Consider the following 20903-nt stretch of genomic DNA (forward strand, 5'->3'; position numbering starts at 1 on the left):
ATATATAAATAAAATCCATCCCAGAGTTTGGAACCCTTAAAACTAGCATTACGACAACCCACCGCCCCCCCAGAAGTCGGTCCTGGATCCGCCCCTGCCTCTGTGTATATATATACAGAACCGGATTTCCCAATAGGCCCGGGCCTATAGGCGCAAGCTCCCAGGGGGCGCACGGCCGAGAGAAAAAAATTAAAAAATATCTAGAAATAAAAATAAATAGCCATAACTTAACATATTTTTTGAATTGATTAAAAAAATCAGGCTAATTAAGCATTCTGATTTTGAAGTTCATTGGAACAAATAATTGTTGGTAAAGTTCACCAATCTTTTGTTAATACATTAACGGTATTTTGTTAAGCCCAGAACCAAGTAAATTCCTCAAAAAACTTGCAATGATAAAATTGCATCGTGGAGTGGTGTTTAAGCAATTAACATATAGGCCTGACATAATTTTTTAATAAAGGTTTTTACGAAAGTAACTTTAACCAGACTAGGGGGCGGAAAAATATTGGGCCTAGGGGCGCCAAAATGCTAAATCCGGCCCTGTATATATATATATATATATATATATATATATATATATATATATATTGTATATATATATGGTGTTTCAAACTGCACTATTACCTTTGAGAGGTGATTCCTGATATCAAGGTAAGACAAAAAGTATAGACCTTGGTGTAGAAATGCTTCCTTTTGGCGCTGAAGAAGGGACCTTTTTCTTGTGTCACACGAAATGTGGAACGAGACTATGGTCAAGTGATTTGTGTTAGTGAACAAGAACATTAATAGGCGGGAAAAACCCTCGATCGCAACCATTCCGTACTTATGGGAGGAAGTAGGGACACTGGCAAGACAACACGTTGCGGATAATGAGACGAAATATGGAGCGAGTTCGACGAAAATATGCATAGAAGTGCAGTTAAGCATATACTACAATGTGACATTACATACGACAATACTTTGACAAGTGAGAGCAGAGGCGTAGCACACAACGACAGAGGAGGGGGACAGGTAAGCGTTGAAGTATAGCGCTGAGGAATAGTTCCATAGAAGGTATGAATACATACAAGCTGGACTTGAGGTGAATAGCATAGTAATACACCATGGACATGGTCAAGTACATGGATGCAGAGTAAAAAGGCAAGGGCGCAACGGCCCACCTTTTTGGACTGATTTCTCAATGTATAGTGGTGTATTGAACTTTCTCTGCCTTGCCCTTCCCCACCTCCACTATCAGCATTCAAATGCGGTCGTCCTCCCTTACACTCTAGCATTAAATTGCCAGCACTAATCAATTATGTAATAGATCACAAACCATAGTAAGCCTAGAGACGATACTTTCTTTTTAGACGCTATCACAGCCATGTACACTCATGTCCAAAATGATTGTCGCATATCTGTAACTGTCTTCTTGTAAGAGCATAATTAGATAATGATTTTACAGGGTACTTTTAATATTGTTACTATGTGTATAATCGGGAAATGTATATTTGTGGTAAATTTCAGAGGAAAAGAATTATAAATACGAAAATTAGAATGAGTAAAACAACTGTTGCTAAATGGACAAGAAAGTTTTATTTTCGTTTTATTGTTCTTATTTACTGCTCTTTTGACATGAAATATGCCACACACATGTCTTTGCCGATTATACACATACTAACATTATAAGAAATTTCCTTGAGAACTCGTTATCAAATTATATTCCTAGAACAACATATTTATAGACATGCGACAATAATTTTGGACATGAGTGTATATGTGCAAAGTTGTGTTATTTATGTGCAGTATATTATGCTTCTTTCGTGCTTTGCAGTGCAGTCAAACAGGGGGAGTATGTTGTTGTCTTACTTTTATGTCATCATCATCAACCATCGTCGATCCACTGCTGGATGAAAGTCTCTCTCCAATACTTCTTCACAACCATCTATCGTAGGCAGCCAATTACGCTGCACTACATTTCTTTGTACCCTATATTTTTAGTCATACTTCTCGATCATTCTTATTCATGTTGAACGTATAATTCCATCCAGGCACGTAGCAAGTCAGGACTTTAAGGGGAGGGAGGATCCTGGCAATGTTGAGGGGATATACAGACAGTATCATGTGCAACAAACATATGGAAATGAATGCCTACATGTATAGGACAGTCTATAGACATCGGACGTTATGAGGACGTGACCGTACGAACAATCCCTTCCATAGTTCTCTTTCTTCCATTTCTGCTTCACAGTGTAAAAATGAAATGAAATCTTTTGAGTTTTACGTCCCACGAATATGCCGGTTAAGCTAAAGGAGACGGTGACGATAAGTAATGAATGAAATGGTGGAATGAAGAAAGTGGAAGAAAACGAGAGAACCCCGAGGAAACTCACGCACACGATGCTTCACGGTGTCGTCTACAGACTGTCTATAGTTTGAGATTGATTACTTGACCATGTATTATTACTGTACTATTCCCTTGACGCCTTGCTTCTCCGCTTTCCTCAACTATATGACAATTTTTCCTTGCGCTTACCCGTCTCCTCCTCCGTCGTTATGTGCTACGTCTCTGCCCTCACTTTTCAGAGTATTGTCGAATTTAATGTCACATTGTAGTATAGGTATGTTGTGCTTCTACGCATATTTTTATCCAACTCGCTCCATATTCCGTCTCATTATTCACAACGTATTGTGTTGGCAGTGCCCCTACTCTCTCCCCCATAAGTACGGAACAGTTTCGATCGAGGGTTTTTCCCGCCTATGGATCTTCTTGTTCACTAACACAAATCGATTGACCTTAGTCTCGTTCCACATTTCGTGTGACACCAGAAAAAGATCCCTTGTAAGATAGACAAAAATTTGTCGGAAAAATGCAAAAACAGCCATAGTCGAGAACAAAATATCAGATCGAAGTCGAGTTAAAGGCAATGTCCACTATTTAATTGTAGATTAATCCACAATTCACCGTGGTAGAGTGGCGTCGTAAGGGTGACCCCAAAGAAACTGGAGAATTTCTGGGCTATTTTATCAAAATTTGAATGAAAATATGAACAACAGTAAAGTGCAATATTTTAACGAAAAAATCATAGTACATTGTTCAAGTTAGATCACCTATAGCAGTACAGAACATCAGGTTAGAAAAACACCAGCTTCTTTCGAAATCTAACGGGAGATTTCTCACCAAACCTACATCCGAAAATTCCAATCGCATCAAGCAAGATTTCAAAAATACTAATCTTGCTTTAGATACGCAAAGTAGTGTTTATATCCTGAGAGAAATGGAATAAAGTGAGCATAAATAAATTTTATTGCCAAACAAAACAAAATTATTATTTATCGAATTCTTTCTGAAATGCAAATTAAATTGAAATATCATTGTTGTTTCGTAAGTATTGACAAAATAACCTAAAAGGAACAATATCCGGACTACTTTATTCAAGGGAATATTTCAGCAACAGAAGTAATTTATTTCTCATCATCGTAAATTATTTTGTAATAAATAAAAAAAAAATGAACACGCATACACTGTAACTGAATTGCGTAATGTCAGCAGTTAAGCTGGCAGTCAGGAGAAACTGTTTCAAATGTTCTGGACAATTATTTGCAGCCATGGGATTTTTTTTTTTTTTTTTAAGTAGTAATTTTTCACAAGGCAAATTAAGTCGTAATATCACTGTCTTCTCGGTAGTAAGAAAATGTTTTCAAATTGAAATATTACTGGTACTTCCGCTACTTTTGAATCAAGTTCAAAGCGAATTCCTTCGACAAGTGTGGTAAGTAACAGTTAAAAATTATTTTGATCATTGATTCCACTCACAGTAAGCACAAACGTAAACTAGCATTTAAAATAATTAGTTTAATCTTCACTTTCCTTAGTTTTTTTTTTTTTTTTTTTTTTTTTTTTTTTTACGAACCTCAACTTAAATCATAAATTTCTGTATTAGAACACTATTTATGATCCTGAGAACCCTTAGTTATTCGTAGTTTATACTACAAGCATGTGTATTTTCTGAAAGAAAAATCCAACCCTATGGAAGGAACGAAATATATCAAGAGAAAGCGTCCTATGTCTTCTCGTCCTTTCTTCCCCACAGAAAGCCAACGTCTACGTTACAGTTAAAAGGTGATTACGCTTGAATCGATTTCTAATTGCGCGTTTTACTATCAATGGAAAAGTGCCCACGCTTGGATATATTTCAAAGCGCACTTTTTATAGTAATTTGAGAATGGTGAACCCACTGAAAAATATTTTCAAACATACCAGTCTATGGAGTCAAGAGAAAACTGGCCTGAAAATTGGAATATTTATATTTACAAGTACAAGTCCTAAGTTTTGCAATATTTCCACAATCCAAACACCAGACGCGTCTATATGCCATGATCGATCTTAAGTAGAAGGTCAAATCGGCCCAAGAGGTAAACATCCTTCAGTTTTACGTTCCACGGTTGTGCCGGTTAGGCTAAAGGAGACGGTGATGATGAGAAATGAATGAAATGAAGAAAGTGGGAGGAGAGGGGAGAACCTCGAGAAAACCCACGAGCACGGTGTTTGTCCACCACAAAGTCAACACGGCGTAAGCTGGGATCGAACCTGGGACCCCAAGCACCGGAGGTGAACGCTTTACCACTGAGCCATCGCGCCTCCTGGCCCAAGAGGTAGTGTGGCAAGCAGACTAGTTTTTTTAGCACGGAGTGTAGTGACGATGAATGTTCAACAACTTCTGGTAAGTTAATTGTTATTGTATGAGCTCGAACTCAGGCACAACTTAAAACATTTATCGTGTAAAGGTGAAGATGAAGTGAACCACAGCACATTAATCGTTAATTTTAGAAAATCTGTGCAGGTTGTAAAAATATCGAAGATTAGCAAAGGTTCGGCCGCCCCAGGGTAACAGATTCTAAGGTCATACAACATGCTATTGAAGAAAATCAATTCACTTCCATAGGACGATTGGCAAACCAACTTGCTATATCCCAGTCCACTGTACTGCATCACATTTACGAACTCGGATAAACCATATGGAGCTACCACATTGTGCCACATGAGATGACCCCGCACCAGATCCAGAGGAGAGTTCCGTGAAATGGATTGTCACATGCGACGAAAAGTACATGTCGTCTGATGAAGTCAACATGGTCGAGCAATATCATTGCATTCCAACACAATCGATTCTTTTGTCTTGTAGAGTGTAATAAAAATATTATTTATCTTATAGCAAAACTTAAATTGGTAACACAATGTGCATGATATGAATACGCATTTTATTCTCATTATATTAATGTATTTTCGAGTAAACATGACATGTTGAATCAAAGCCTTCACTAGTGGAAGCGGAGCACATCAATGTGTGCTGTTGTAAAGTGAGAGAAGATTGTTACTGCTGTTCTACAGTCAATGTGAGCACACATGTGCGCAAGATGTAGTAACTGGAAATGGTGGAAACTGTGTAAAAGTTTAGCTTACATGTTATCAACCACTTCCTGAAAGTGGTACAAAGGGACAAATTAGTAACTTAATGTAGATTGCCGGTCTCGAACGAGGTTTGTTATTTGGATGTATCAGTCGAGGTAGCAATGATTTCAACGCTAATGTCCATATTAAGGAATGTCGTCAAAAAAAGAGATCATTGCCACTCTTGCAAGAAAACCACCTGGACAAAATTTTCATATTTTGGCCCAACAAAGCAAATTCCCAGTACGCCAAAACAACTGTTCTTCTTGCAGGAAAACCTTGTGTTTGTGGTACTGAAACAAATGAACGAACCGATCTTCTCCAGTGTCGTCCAGCGGAAGATTTCTAGACTATTTTGACCCAGTACATACACAAAAATTGTTCGAGCTAAAACCACACAGCATCTTGTTCAGCGATTCAAACAGAGCTCAAGGAACATGAATGCAATTGTTGTCAAGCGTACTTTTGATAGCACGAAGAAAAAACTGCGTGAAGTGCCTAGAAGGATCATCAGCTACGGTATATTAACTTCTTTATATCACTAGAATTGTATTCCGTGTTCTCATGTAAGTGGGTTTCAAATAAAGTCTCTCTCGCCTTACAATTCACGTGTTTTTCTTGCATGTCAATTTTGGTCGAACAAACGTTACTCATGCTCTCACCAAAGTAAATAAATAGCCGAAAGTCACAACGGATCTCGATCAGTGGTATTCAACCTAGGGTACTCGAAGATTTCTTAGGGGTGCCTAAAATTACATAAATAATAATTATGCTGTAATATCATATTTATTCCATGCTAATTCTAACATAGTTCTAATAAATCTATAGCATGGTTCTTCTATTTTTTTATATAGTTACTTATAATTTGAATTAAGAATAATTTAAACCTGGAGAGATGCACTCTTGAATGAAAAAGTATCGTTAGAAGTGCGTGAAAGAAAACGAACATCACAAATCTTAGATATTCACAGGGCCGCTACATTACTAATAATGTAGGGCCTGACACATAAATGAACGGTTATGCCAATTGTTTTCGATGTAAGATGATTTCAGCGCTGTATCTAAATAGTTCAATTCTAACAATAGCAGGCTGGAAGAATTTTGAGAGAATTACACTTAAATATTAACAGAAGCACCTAGACATTGTTTGGTAAAATAGAGCTAATAAGCTCGGGAAATTTTTATTCAGGACGAATGGCCACTGCACTTGAATCCGAGAATTCTTATTAAAAGCCGAGAATTAACAGTTCTCTTACGTCCATTTTCTAAAGGAACTTACGAACATTTAAACGAATGACCCCTTTTTCTAGTTTCATACATTGTTGTGCTATGATAATAAGAAAAAGAATGCCGAAGCGTTAAAAAAAACTATTTTTTATATTCTCCATTATAGAGCTTTGCTTGTTACTAATCGCTCAACAAGACAAACCAATTTTATTATAAAACTAATATCTTGTGACATTTTCAGTAGTGTTTGATGAAGCCATGTATTCAGTTGGCAAAACTGTCACGGTTTCCTTTGCACAAGAATTTGTTTAAGCACAATTATTATTTAATTATTTGCATATTTAAAAAAAGAAAAAAATTACAACGGAGCCTGATTATCAGCTACCCTTGGCCTAGCTCGTGGAAATTACTAATTTCACTTCAGACTGACTGTGTCTTGTTTTGTATATATCTGGTGTATTTGGGTTAAAGGAACGATCTGAAATAAGTTACAATTATTTAATTATTTAAATGGACATTGAAATGATTACCAGTGCATGGAGAAAAAAAAAAAAAAAACTCAAATCCGTACATGACATGATTGATGATTGCAAGCATAATGTTGGGATTTACTTAGGCTTGGATTACTACCTGAGAAAGTGTTTGTGTGTGTTCAGAAAATTTACTACCTAGTAATTTCATGATAACGTGTATCAAACCATAAAAAAGTGGGGGGAGGATAAAAGAGAAACAAAGAAAATCAAACACATCTTCTTGTATGTTCTATAGTTTCGTATAGAAAGAGTTATTTGCTAAAACAAGAAGGAAATGATTGTAAGACCCCCAAAATAATTAAATACTAACTTTGGTTGACTGAATTCCACAGAACTGTACATACGACTCTTTCTTCCCAGATAAGTGAAGCATCTGGGAAAACGGAAAAGATATAATCAAAATGCCAGTGAGTATTTTAAATTTTGCTTCGCATGGCATTCACTTATTACGAAATTCCACGAAGCACCAACACGCGGAAAACATCCAACATACGAAAGTTGCATTTTCTTCAGGTATTTCCATCATTTTGATAACCATCAATGTATGCTTACACTAAGAACAGACAACCAAGTTGGTGAATACATGTAGGATTCGTATAATTTATTTTATGCATTGCATCCTTATTGTGAGCTGTTATTTTGTAGTTAACACTACATGATAATCAATCAGGAAATTTCATCAATTTGCTATTTTCGTTGCTTTTCTAGCACTCTCTACGTATTTTCGGTTCAGGTGCGAAGGATTTGGATAAGTTACACTCATTCTTGAATACTCGTATGTCATACATGCTTCTTGCCAATAATACATTTCCGTCCCATCTCCTCCACAGAAACTATTTTTGCACCATGGATGTACGATACATGTCTGTTTCAATGAAACTCGGAAACCCAATTCTGAGAATATGGTTTCGGGCCTGAGTTGGCCATGTATAAATTTATACAAATATTTCAGACCACGGTATAGCGGATGTTAAGTACTTAAATATTTAGTGTTCATAACAATTTGTGTTTTATAGATACAGGAGTTCTCACAAGTAAACCTTACGTTTGGGTGAATCGAGTTGCTGACTGAGACACATATGAAAAAGTAGTACTAAATGTGGTAAGTATTTCAGTGAAGTTTTAGGTGCGAAGCTCCAGGGGTTTAGGAGATACAGCTACCAGAACATCACATGGAAGTACACAATAGTCTTCATACAGTTGGAGGTAAAAGCCCTGTAAGACCTCTTGTAACGACAAAAGGTGAATAACAAATATATGGGTACATATTAGGACTAGGGGGAAGTCATATAGTAAGGGTATACCTGACGGCGGCCATCTTGAAATCCGCCATTTTGAATTAAAGTTAAGTTTTTAAAATAGGAATAGGGTCATGTGATACATGATTTAAGGCTCAAATTTAATCAGAAGAACAATGGTGACGTTAATTTTGATTTACGCGCAATTGTTAAAAAGTTACAGGCAAATTAAATATTGTTGCAGCATATGTATTAGTCCTTTATCCCACCTTGTAAATTTTGTGTTAATGATAATAATTAAATAAAAAGGAGGTGGATAAATATTAGGTCTATGGTAAGAGTTGCCTTGATGGCGGCCATGTTCAAATCCCCCATTTTGAATCAGACAAAAGTTTTAAACAAAACGCATGACAGTGACACCATATTAATAGCAAATTTTACCGTAAATCCAACAGTATAACCATTTTTGCTTTATCATTAACCAGCACAAAAGTAAATGGGAATAGAGTAATGCAATAGATGACTTCGGGCTAGAAGTTAATCAGAACTACAATGGTGGCGTTACAATGTTAGTTGTTTGATGCTGTACTTGCACGCCATTTCGTTGTTTTTCGTGTATCCTGTTCACATCTATTCCTCGCTCGCTCTTGTCCTCACTGTACTATTGCTCACCTTGTCTGTGCCACGCACACACGACATCTTTCTTGTTTGTTGCTATGCTGTTTGTTTGGTTTTTTTTGTTTGTTTGTTTGTTTGTTTGTTTGTTTTTGCTTTTTTTGTGAAAGGGTAAGATTAATGGGTGTGTGCGTGAGGGGATGGTTTTATATTAATGTCTTTTAGTTTTGTCTTGTTGTTGATATTCTGCACCTGTTTAACCCGCAAGTGCTCGCGTGGAGGTCTATTTGACCCAAAGGTTTTATGCAGTTAAAATTATAATATTGTATACGAGTTTCAGATCTCTTTCTTTCAGCACCTTCCTGTTAACCTTCCTCCTTGAAACAAACAAAACAAATTCAATATTGCTCGAGAGCTTGAAGTGTGAGGACGGTTTAATTTGACTCTTGGGTCAATTTACCCCCATGCGACTACTTTCGTTACTTTTCGCATTTTCAAAGTGCGAGTAGTTCAATAGGAATGTGACTGTCAACGTTTGGACATTCTTTATGAAGTGCTTCATTAGATTTAAAATTGCATATTGACTGTGAATTTTGCACGCGAGTAGTTACGAGTGAAGTGCATTGAAATCAATATTATTTAGTTTCTTCCATTCTCATTTGAGATGGATCCTGCAGTTGTTGTGGCAGCACTGGCCGCAAAGTTTGGGACGAATGAAAGAGAACTTACTCGGAGGGAAGATATCATGTTCAGACAAATTGTGGAACTACTACAACAGGATATGGACGTAATTGAAGAGATCATGACATTAGGATTTGCGTGTGACAAAAACGATCATGATGAAATGGATTTCGGTGACAATGCTGATCAGCAGGAAGATGAGGAAGTCGCTTCATTGTCACAACAGTGCCAATCACCGCATGTATCGAGTTCCAGCGCATCGGAATATATCCCTTCACCTCCAAAGAAGGTAAAGACATTAGATGACGACTATAAGATGAGAGCATACATGTTCTGGACCACTGGTGAAAATGGCGAGTTGCTGGTTGAGCGGCGGAAACCATCATGTGTGAGGAACAAATTTCGACTGATAAAGAATGTGAAGGTTCTTTATGATTTCGAACGTCGTTTGGCAAAACCGTCGATGCAGAAGATAAATGAACTTGTTCTCGAAAAATTCCGTGAGATGGTGGAAAAGTGCGCGATTATTCATGACCGGACAATACGACTTTGGGCCATGCAAATTAAAGCAGAACTGGATCCGGGAAACACGATTGCATTCAAAGCATCGCCATCGTGGCTGGACAAGTTTAAAAGGCGTAATCACATTGTCAGTCGTGCAATTACTCATCGCGTCACAACGACATGGAAGGAAAAAGAGGCGAACTTGATGGCAGAAGCAGATGACTTCGTGGCATCAGTACACGAGCTTATGATTACTGATGACATTCCAGCTACAAATGTCTTCAATGCTGATCAAAGCCGCTTTGAGAAAGAATTACATTCGTACAGGACGTTGAGAATAAAAGGATCAGTGCAGATCAGAGCAGCAGTTGGATCTGTTAGTGCAATATCTCATTCCTATATGATAATGCCTATTGTGTCAATGGCAGGAGAAATTCTACGTCCCATGTATGTGCTAGTGGCTGAACCAAAAGGCAGTTTCCCTGCATCAAAGCCGGCCGATCCGGTTAATATAATCTCATTTGCTGGTAAAACAGCGAACATGACAAAACAGGATCTTAAGAATTTCTATACAGAAGTCATGTGGAAAAGCATTCCACGTGATAGAAAGACAATCTTGCTATTACTTGATTCGTGGACTGCAAACAAAGACGACATTCTTTCGTCACAGTGTGTGCCCGAAGGAGTTACACTGATCAAGCGACTGATACCTAGTGGTTGTACTGGCATGATTCAGCCTCTAGATGTTCACTTCTTTCGCCCGTACAAAGCATTTGTTCGTTTCATTACTGATACAGCAGTAACAGAAACTGACGTGAACATATGGCATCGTGATAGGTTCATACAACTTCAGTCGTTTACAATTTACCAGTTCAGTGCTCCTCGTTTTCGCAATATGATTCGATTCGCTTTCAATCAGGCTGGATATTTGAATGAAGAACCTGGACATTGGATCGCTCCTTACGATTACTGCTTTGACGGAATTGTTAACGACAAATGTGTGAAGTGTAACTCGATTGCCTTTGTCAGGTGTGCTCACTGTGAGCAGAGCATTTGTGCAAGTCATGCACTCTTTTCTGAACTACATATCGATTGTACTAATTGAGGACTTTTCTGGAAGAAAGACCCAAGTTCAATTATGACTCACTTCCACTTTGGTCATTTTTTCTTAAATTAGCAACTTGTTTATGCGATAACAAATGCTGGTTCATGATAAAGTAAAAATGGTTATACCGTTGGAAATTTGCTATTAATAAGGTGTCAATGTCATGCGTTTTGTTTAAAACTTTTGTCTGATTCAAAATGGGGGATTTGAACATGGCCGCCATCAAGGCAACTCTTACCATAGACCTAATATTTATCCACCTCCTTTTTATTTAATTATTATCATTAACACAAAATTTACAAGGTGGGATAAAGGACTAATACATATGCTGCAACAATATTTAATTTGCCTGTAACTTTTTAACAATTGCGCGTAAATCAAAATTAACGTCACCATTGTTCTTCTGATTAAATTTGAGCCTTAAATCATGTATCACATGACCCTATTCCTATTTTAAAAACTTAACTTTAATTCAAAATGGCGGATTTCAAGATGGCCGCCGTCAGGTATACCCTTACTATATGACTTCCCCCTAGTCCTAATATGTACCCATATATTTGTTATTCACCTTTTGTCGTTACAAGAGGTCTTACAGGGCTTTTACCTCCAACTGTATGAAGACTATTGTGTACTTCCATGTGATGTTCTGGTAGCTGTATCTCCTAAACCCCTGGAGCTTCGCACCTAAAACTTCACTGAAATACTTACCACATTTAGTACTACTTTTTCATATGTGTCTCAGTCAGCAACTCGATTCACCCAAACGTAAGGTTTACTTGTCAGGAACAGATGAATTTCAGGTTGTCCAACATTTCTAGACACACTGTTCTCATCTTCACGTTACATTATGAGAGAACTATTCCTTGTTCAGCGTAAGCTCTAAACTCCAATAAACAAAATATTTGTATCCTTCTGCTTGTCACAAATTCGACTGACTAGTGATGTATCACTCCCACTTCTCACGGGGAGGAGCAGATTATACACGTGAATTTTGACAATACTGTCTCGTGTTGTCCAGATACTTACAGCAGCAACAGAAAAGAAAGAAGAAAAGAAAGAAAAATAAACTGGAAAGATTAAAAAAGATATCTGAATTTCGTTGGTAAACATTGCTGCTTAGTGAGTAAAGGTTTGTCTTGGTATTTCACCACAACACTCGCGGAACCGGGATTCATGCCAGCCATCTTTCAGACTTTAAAAGCAGAAAGCGCGTCCATAGTTGAATTGGCGCCACAATTACTGCGCATGCTTAGTGTTTATTTCTATTGTTTGATTAGCCACACTCGATTGCAGTATTATCAGATAATCCGTATTATATTTTTGTCATTTATAATAATGTAGCAGTTCTTTATGGAGCTTCATAGTAAAAGTAATAATCCAATCACATGAACTATTTTGCGGAGGAGTACAAGCGTCGGTAGGACAACCGCAAATCATCGAGATTTAGTTTCACGTAGCTTTGTTTATCGCAATTTAAAGCTTACGCCGAACAAGGTTTAATTACAAGTACCCTTATATAAATGGATGCAAAGGAAAATGCGGAATGTGATTGGTCCATCGAGATACAATCACTGTCTATCTATAGCCTCATTCTGACTGGTTGACTGTAAGCAGGTACTAATTGGTTGATTGTTTTCGATTCTGTTCCAATGAATGAAACCCATATTGGCTGAGTTGTAGGATGGTGTCTCTGTTAAAATTGTTGCCTTTCTCCAGTACTACTATTGTTTCCTTGATTTTTCTCCCCCTGTAGCTTGAACACTTTACTCGCAAAGTGATTTCTGAACAAGGTGTTCTGTCTCTCCATTTTACTATGTTCGCCCAATCCCGATTTTTCTATTTGAAGTCGTTTAATATTAATCAGAGTGGTCTTTGTGGCGAATTTCAACAGTGTGCCCAGTGTGTTCAATACAGACTTTACTCCATTAGTAGTATTGAATGCGATACACTCCCGATGTCCTAAGGCCTAAATCATCTTTAACTGGACGTACCAGGACCCTGAGTTTGGCAGAAGGTTTATAAATAGTTTCTATCCTGTGTTTTATTAGATTCTAGTTAGCTTTCCTGACAGGTGGTTAATGTGTAGAAGACAGGTACTCCCGACGTTATCTGAGAAGGGTTATACTGTTTCAAGTGGGATTCGAACAACTACCCAAGGTTGTATCTGAAGAAACTACCTCCACCGGGAATAGAAGTCGGGTTTACCTGCCAGAAAATACGTGCATTCACAAAGGAGGATCTCATGCATTGTTGAACAGAACAAAGAAAGGAAAGGTGTACGGATTACGGAAGAAAGGATTACGGGACTGTAGCGGTAGAAGTCGTCTTTAAATGTAACCACGTGGTAGATAATGCTTTCTCTCTTGTTTGCGTTTACAGCTCAAAAACACACAGTTCAAGGCATTATCTTTGACCGTGAACACAAAATCAACATTGTCGCCTAAAGAACATTTATTTATAAGTAACTTGGAACTCTGTACCCAAATAAAACAGGGGACATGGTAGATTCAATTTGCCTGATTGTACGTTTACGATTATTATTATTTATTTTACTTTATTTCATTTTATGTTTTGTTTAACGTCCCACAATTATGCACTGAGACGATGATACAATGGATGATAAAGTTGGAGGAAACGGAAATGCCCAAAACAATCACGCACACAGTGCTTGTCCACATCAAAGCTCACTTGGTGGGAGGTGGGATCGAACTAGGGATCCCATGCGCCAGAGATGAGTGCACTACCAATGAGCCACCGCAGCCTCCTTTAGGAAATAAATGACATCTTTAAGAAATGAGAGTCAATAAAGTTAAGTCGATATTTCGGCAGGAGGTAGAAGGTTTAAGGTAGTTTCTTTCTTTTATGTTATTTCTATGGATAAAATATTTATTACTATATATGTTGTCAGATTTGCTCTTAATACAGGGAATTATCTTGGAATATGTTAACTTATTATTATAGAAGTGACTCACAGTAGTTAGAAACCAGCGCACTGTAAGGATATTTATGACATCTTTAATATCTTTATTATCCTCTAATCTCATGAACAATACTTCTCATTGAACTTTAGAATCATCTTCGACATCTTACTATCTAAATACAACAATCTCAATTCTCAATCTATACTTTAATTACATAATGGAATCTCCTATTCACAATGTCACAAAACCATATTCCACGTCTATCTAAAAACTGTTTTCACAGATTCAATACCTAACAACTACAGTTCCGCATGCTACTCAATTATTACATGTTTTCCGCCAAATTACATTAATACTTTCTAGATTATTTGCCTCTCGTAGCGGAATTCGAAACAAAAATTAACGCAACATTAAAAAATTTCGGAAGAAGTTATGAGGAATATGAGATGAACACAAACGTTAAACAAAAAAAAAAAAAAAAAAAAAAAGCAACGGTGATTGGAAGAAACGGAACTGTATCAACTGCAGAAGTTGGAAGGCAAAAGCATAAAACAGGTGATTAATTCTAGATATCTACGAAGCATTAAAATAAAATGAATCTTTCAGTTTAACATCCCCCGTTTATGCCCTTTACACTAAGGGTGACGAGTGATTAAGACAAGTGAATGATTATGAAAATTTGATTTAATGAGAATGTGGGAGAAAATGAGAGTACCTCCGAGAAAACCCACGGACACAATGTTGTCCACCACAAGCTTACCTGGCCGGGGAACAGAAATGGCACAAGATGACCACAAGGAAATGGGTATTCTGTGGAACATTGAGTAAAGAGATCACTAATTGTACAAATACTTAATTGAAGTATTAACAGTAGCAAGTTGAAACGTAGGCATTACTAAAGGAAGAAGGACGTTCGAGATGTACACTGGATCCGAATCTCACCAAACTTGCGGAACTCTCCACATATTTCAAAGGTTTTTGAATAATACATTTATGCAGATGAATATTTAAAACGCCTCAGGTGTAATTTACAACATTTTTAGACTTCTAAACTATGCTACGCATAACTATCAGTCTCATAGCACAGCTATACCTTCAGTCCATCAATTTGTCGACACATATCAGAGAAGACAAAGTGACAAGGGTTTTTATGGTATTGATTCAGTACCCGAAAAATAATTTCTGCCTCTACTCTTATCACTGTTCAAACCGGAAGAGGTAGAAATCTACAGTTATACCAGTTAGAACATTGATCACCACAGATCAAAAACGGCAATAGATAGTAAAAATTCATTTTTTATATGGATTCAAAGTTACAAGAGGTTCTACCGGCGCTCTTATATTCTTCTAAAACTAAAAGTGGTTTATATCTACTACTATTTCAATACTGGCTTTTCATAGAGCAAAAACGGAAAAACACAGCGAAAAATGGTCTTCTGAAATGGATTCGGCCTTTCTAAAAGAGATTCCGTTCCCAACGTTGCTCTTCCATTAACCGGAAGTTATAGATGTACTACTTTCGCTTTCAAATATTGAATTTACTTAGGTTAGAAGTGTATCAGAGTTTTGCAATGTGATATGACACGCATTTTTCTTTACAATGGAACTATACTTTCTCCTCAAAATGATAACTATGATTATTTTAAATAAAACAGAAATGATACAAATTATTGATCAGAATTATTTGGACAAAATATTGCTACGATTAAAGATAGTTTGGTTCAGATGTAGATCAACAGAAGGCCAATGATAGAATAGATGGTTTGTAAGTTACCTGCCCCTAAATAGCTACCTGTCATAAGGCTTCTCCATTTCTGTATGGAAGCGAGACTTGACATGTATTTCTTAGAAAGCAAAACACTGGTCGAGAAACACTTCATGAAAATTACGCGAAACTGAGGACTGGAAGCTATAATGAAATCAGTGTTTGCGATACACAGTCTGTGGTAGGCTTGGTTGTTCGACTTTCTAACAAGATTACAAAAAAGATTTCTGTTTAAAAATAAGACCTTTATTAGAGATGCTTGAAAATTATTTAGATGTCATTTTATCTGTTAAACTTCAGAATTTCGGAAGAGTAGAGTTCTAACTCCACATAGCTTATGAAATAGTCTGAATCCTTTGCACTCACTTCATTCATTATTTTATTGTAAACTAGGTACCACCTGTCACTATGTACACTTTCACTAGATATGTATTCAAATTTTCGGGCATCTCCAACGGACAACCTCGGTGCACAGATGGAAAGTATTGGTAAAAGATGGAGGAAAAAGAACAATACTAGGGATAGTTAAAAAGAGGAAAAGAAACTGCTTAAGGTATTATTTGAGAACGAACATTCATATCAGATAGATGACAGACGGAATGACACAAAATATTAATCACAGATGAAATTTGCAAAAGATGGACAGTATTAAAAACTAATTCTTATGTCAACAAGAAAGAGAAGGAACGCAATATGTAGTTTCCAAATTAGCGACCAAGTGTTTGAAGTAAACTATAGTGAAGAATTAACAAAAAATTGACTACTTTCCAATGAATCCTACCTTGAAAAATTTAAAAGATTTTGACGTTTCGGAACTCGCAGCTGGTTCCTTCCTCAGTGGCAAGGTAAAATGGATTAAAAAGGAAAGGAGATAAAAGGAGTAAAACAAGGAATACATACCACTATATAAAAGTAACGTACAAAAAAGATCCTGAGATGAACAGAGCAGAGTGGAAAAAAAAAAAAGAATGAACTGAATAAAAAGAACGCGGTGTCTATGTGAGGCCACTATTGCCAGATCCAAAGTATGCATCAAAGGTAGGTACCTAAGTTCGATCAAGGTTCAATGCAGGTTTGTATTTCGAATAAAGAACGATTTTTGTGCTGAACCTATTACCTTAACCTTTTTTATATTATGTGAATATTGTTTTAGATGAAGAGCTAAACCCGAAATGCCTTCTTTTTGTGACTTTTTTGGTTGTCGGGGGGCGCGGTGGCTCAGTGGTAGAGCGTTCACCTCTGGTGCTTGGGGTCCCGGGTTCAATCCCAGCCCCCGCCAAGTGAACTTTGTGGTGGACAAACACCGTGCTCGTGGGTTTTCTCGGGGTTCTCCCGTTTCCTCCCACTTTCTTCATTCCACCATTTCACTCATCTCTCATCATCACCGTCTCCTTTAGCCTAACCGGCATAACCGTGGGACGTACAACTCAAAGATTTCATTTCATTTTAATTTTTTTTTTTTTTTGGTTGTCTAACATATTCCTTCACACACGTGTCAATATTACGTTTAGTTTGGCCAATGTATGAGGAATCACATTCGCAATGGACGCGGTAAATACATGCTTTATTTAATGGATCGACAAAATAGCTTTTAAATCCAGTGAGATGTTTTTGTGCTGTACTCGATCCTGGTTATTACAAAATGGCGCTTCTACCTATGAAACTAATTTTTTATTACAATTACTTGAGGTTTGTTTAACAACTAATATATTCCAATTTGAAGATCATTACTTTTCTCAGAATGATGGCTTAGCCATGGGTAACACATTATCCCCAATATTGTTAAATATCGTTTTAAATCAGATTGAAACGTCTATTTTACGGCAGGACACATTTAAATACGTTAGATATTACCGTTATGCTGATGATATTTTACTACTTGTTCGTGACGAAAATACACTTACACAAATATTTGAACAATTCAACAATCAGCATCCTAGGCTGAAGTTCACCCTTGAACATGAATCTGATAACGGCCTTTTATTTCTAGGCCTATTGATTACCCGATCACATAATAAATTTATTACAAAAGTATACCGAAAACCCAACGCAGGCACTATTTACATACATCAACAGTCAGCTCATCCGCCAATGTACAAGGTCAATATTTGGAAGAACTTCTTTCGTAGAACATTATTAATTTGTGACCGTCAAAAAGATCTCAATGAAGAAATACAGTTTTTATATAAAATAGGACAAGAAAACGGATATAAACTGTGTATTTTACAAAAATGGTTTAATCAAGCACGTAGATCGCTGTAAGTCCCTAAAACGGTATCTTCCAAAGAAGCAAATCTTGGATTGGAATTCCTTATTTTCCACAACTTTCAACAAAAATTCAACGTATTCTTGCAAAGCATAACATATCTGCTTCAAGTATTCCTCCCAAAAGTTTACAAAAACATCTCACTGGATTTAAAAGCTATTTTGTCGATCCATTAAATAAAGCAGGTATTTACCGCGTCCATTGCGAATGTGATTCCTCATACATTGGCCAAACTAAACATAATATTAACACGCGTGTGAAGGAATATGTTAGACAATCAAAAAAAAAAAGTCTCAAGAAGAAGGTGTTTCGGGTTTAGCGCTTCATCTAAAACAACATTCACATAATACAAAACAGGTTAAGGTAATAGGTTCAGCAAAATCAAAAAAACAACGGGAAATTAAAGAATCGTTCTTTATTCATAAATACAAACCTGCATTGAACCTTTGATACTGGCAACATTGACCGAACTTAGGTACCTACCTTTGATGCATACTTTGGATCTGGCAATAGTGGCCTCACATAGACACCGTGTTCTTTTTTATTCAGTTTATTCTTTTTTTTTTTTCCCCACTCTGCTCTGTTCATCTCAGGATCTTTTTTGTACGTTACTTTTATATAGTGGTATGTATTCCTTGTCTTACTCCTTTTATCTCCTTTCCGTTTTAATCCCTTTTACCTTGCCATTGAGGAAGGAACCAGCTGCGAGTTCCGAAACGTCACAATCTTTAAATTTTTCAAGGGAGGATTCATTGGTATGTAGCCATTTTTTTGTTAATTTTGAATATCCCCCCCCCCATGTAATTATAATATAGTAAAGAATATTCACTATAGTGATGACAATACCAAAATTTTAAACTAAATGAAGAATGCCCTTTAATAAATTCCATCACTTAAATTCTAGTCGTTAAGCATTAACTATATGGGAAGCACGAATGAAAACTATTCAATCTGTAGGCGGAGTATAGTGGAACATAACTAACTTTTGAAATTTCGAAGAGTGAAAATGTGCAACAGGACAGAATTCTAACCCAGAAGTCCTGATTTAATGTGACGGTCCATTAACTTGAAGCTAAACATTCCAATCTTCCAGCAACATTATTTCGCCGTTCAGGATGGTCCTCTACACACCAGAACGTGAGCTGTACTACAACCGACATCTATTTTGCTTGGACAAGCCGAGTGACTGGTTTTGAATGAACTCAACACATGATTTCTTATTTAACCTACAATAAAATTTGAATGTTAGAAAAAACACACAGTGGGCCACGAAAATCTACCGTCGTCAACGTCTACAGTAACCTAGATATGATGCATATTAACTACTAACATATCTGTACTAATTTTCAGAGTATATATTGAAAAGGACTGCATCACCAGCAAAACTTCCGTTCATGGTCTAACAAATCATGAGTATTTGGTTTGGTAGTTGCGTGAATTTTCTGTGTTGGTCTTACAAACGGTGTTTGTATCTACACGAAAATCAAATTCTCAAACTCGACGCACATTTTTCGGGAAGCTCTTACATTGGAGTAAATACTGTATATGACAAAAGGCAATCAATTCGGGCTACTTAATGCAACACTAAGAAAAAAAGGAAAAAACGAAGACAACAAGAAAGAAAGGAAACTTACCTGAAGTTCTGGAGGTCCACCTTCATCTCTAATGAGGAGGAGATAGCTCTGTCCATCGACAACAATTTCTTTCTTGAAACGCCCTCCTTCTGGCGACTCTTCCTGCATATACGAGCCTGTAAGATACCGATGGACCAAAGCAGACTTCCCCGAAGAAAGTGACCCAACAATTCCTAACCTCAAATCAGGCACTGATCTGCTCAACGTCCATTCCTGACTATTCACAAAGGAATCTGGAAACAGGAACAAAAAAATATATATTGTTTTTTACAATTACAAAAAATATTTTTTTTACAATTAAATATTAGTTAGTTGTTTTGCTTATATTCATAGATTTTGTTCTACAGAATAACGGGAAAACTGAGTACCCAGCCGTTATTACGCATATCAAAAACAAATACGCTTACTAATCGACTAACTACGAGACTTACAAAAGCAACATGAAATACTACCTTTTTTTTTTTTAATTTTACGTCCCACGTTTAAAGCCTTTTAGACCAAAGATAGGATGTAACGAATGAGCCTTGTCCCCACTTTATACTTACTCTACGTAAACTAGTCAATGTTTTCCAGTTGGTCTTCGTACTTGCTAGGATCATCATCTAAGCCTGTCACGTTACAACTGATTTGACGATAGGGAATATATATCGACAACACAAACTATTTCACTTACGTAACATTTACTAAATACTGAACAATTACGCTAAAAATTTAAGTATTGACACAATCCACCTACACATAGGCAAAGGGGTGGAAATCATTACCTCTTACTTTTCGGAAATTTGAATACTGAATCTATAAGAGGATCAGAGAAAAACATGTATTTTGTTTTAGTTTATTAAAAATGTGTACCGGAGATATAGCATATCAAAGCTGACCATGCAGAAGCCACTGACGAACGTCATATTTTTAAAAAACTGGTACATCTCAAATCCTTTGTACAACAATTACAAAGCACTTTTCTTTTTAGTTTTTTTTTC

The 20903-nt window shown here is 36.8% G+C and overlaps 1 protein-coding gene across 1 annotated transcript in view; it reads right to left on the bottom strand.

The window, feature by feature from the left end:
• CenG1A (Centaurin gamma 1A) overlaps positions 1-20903 on the bottom strand; it is a 107081-nt gene that overhangs the window by 69208 nt on the left and 16970 nt on the right. The window contains exon 2 of the mRNA XM_081748944.1: positions 19924-20156. Within this exon, the coding sequence (XP_081605070.1) occupies positions 19924-20156 (233 nt within the window). The remainder of the gene's footprint in view (positions 1-19923; positions 20157-20903) is intronic.

The sequence above is a fragment of the Thermobia domestica genome, chromosome 2 (assembly GCF_964235325.1).
Source record: "Thermobia domestica chromosome 2, izTheDome1.hap1.1, whole genome shotgun sequence".
NCBI lineage: Eukaryota > Metazoa > Arthropoda > Insecta > Zygentoma > Lepismatidae > Thermobia > Thermobia domestica.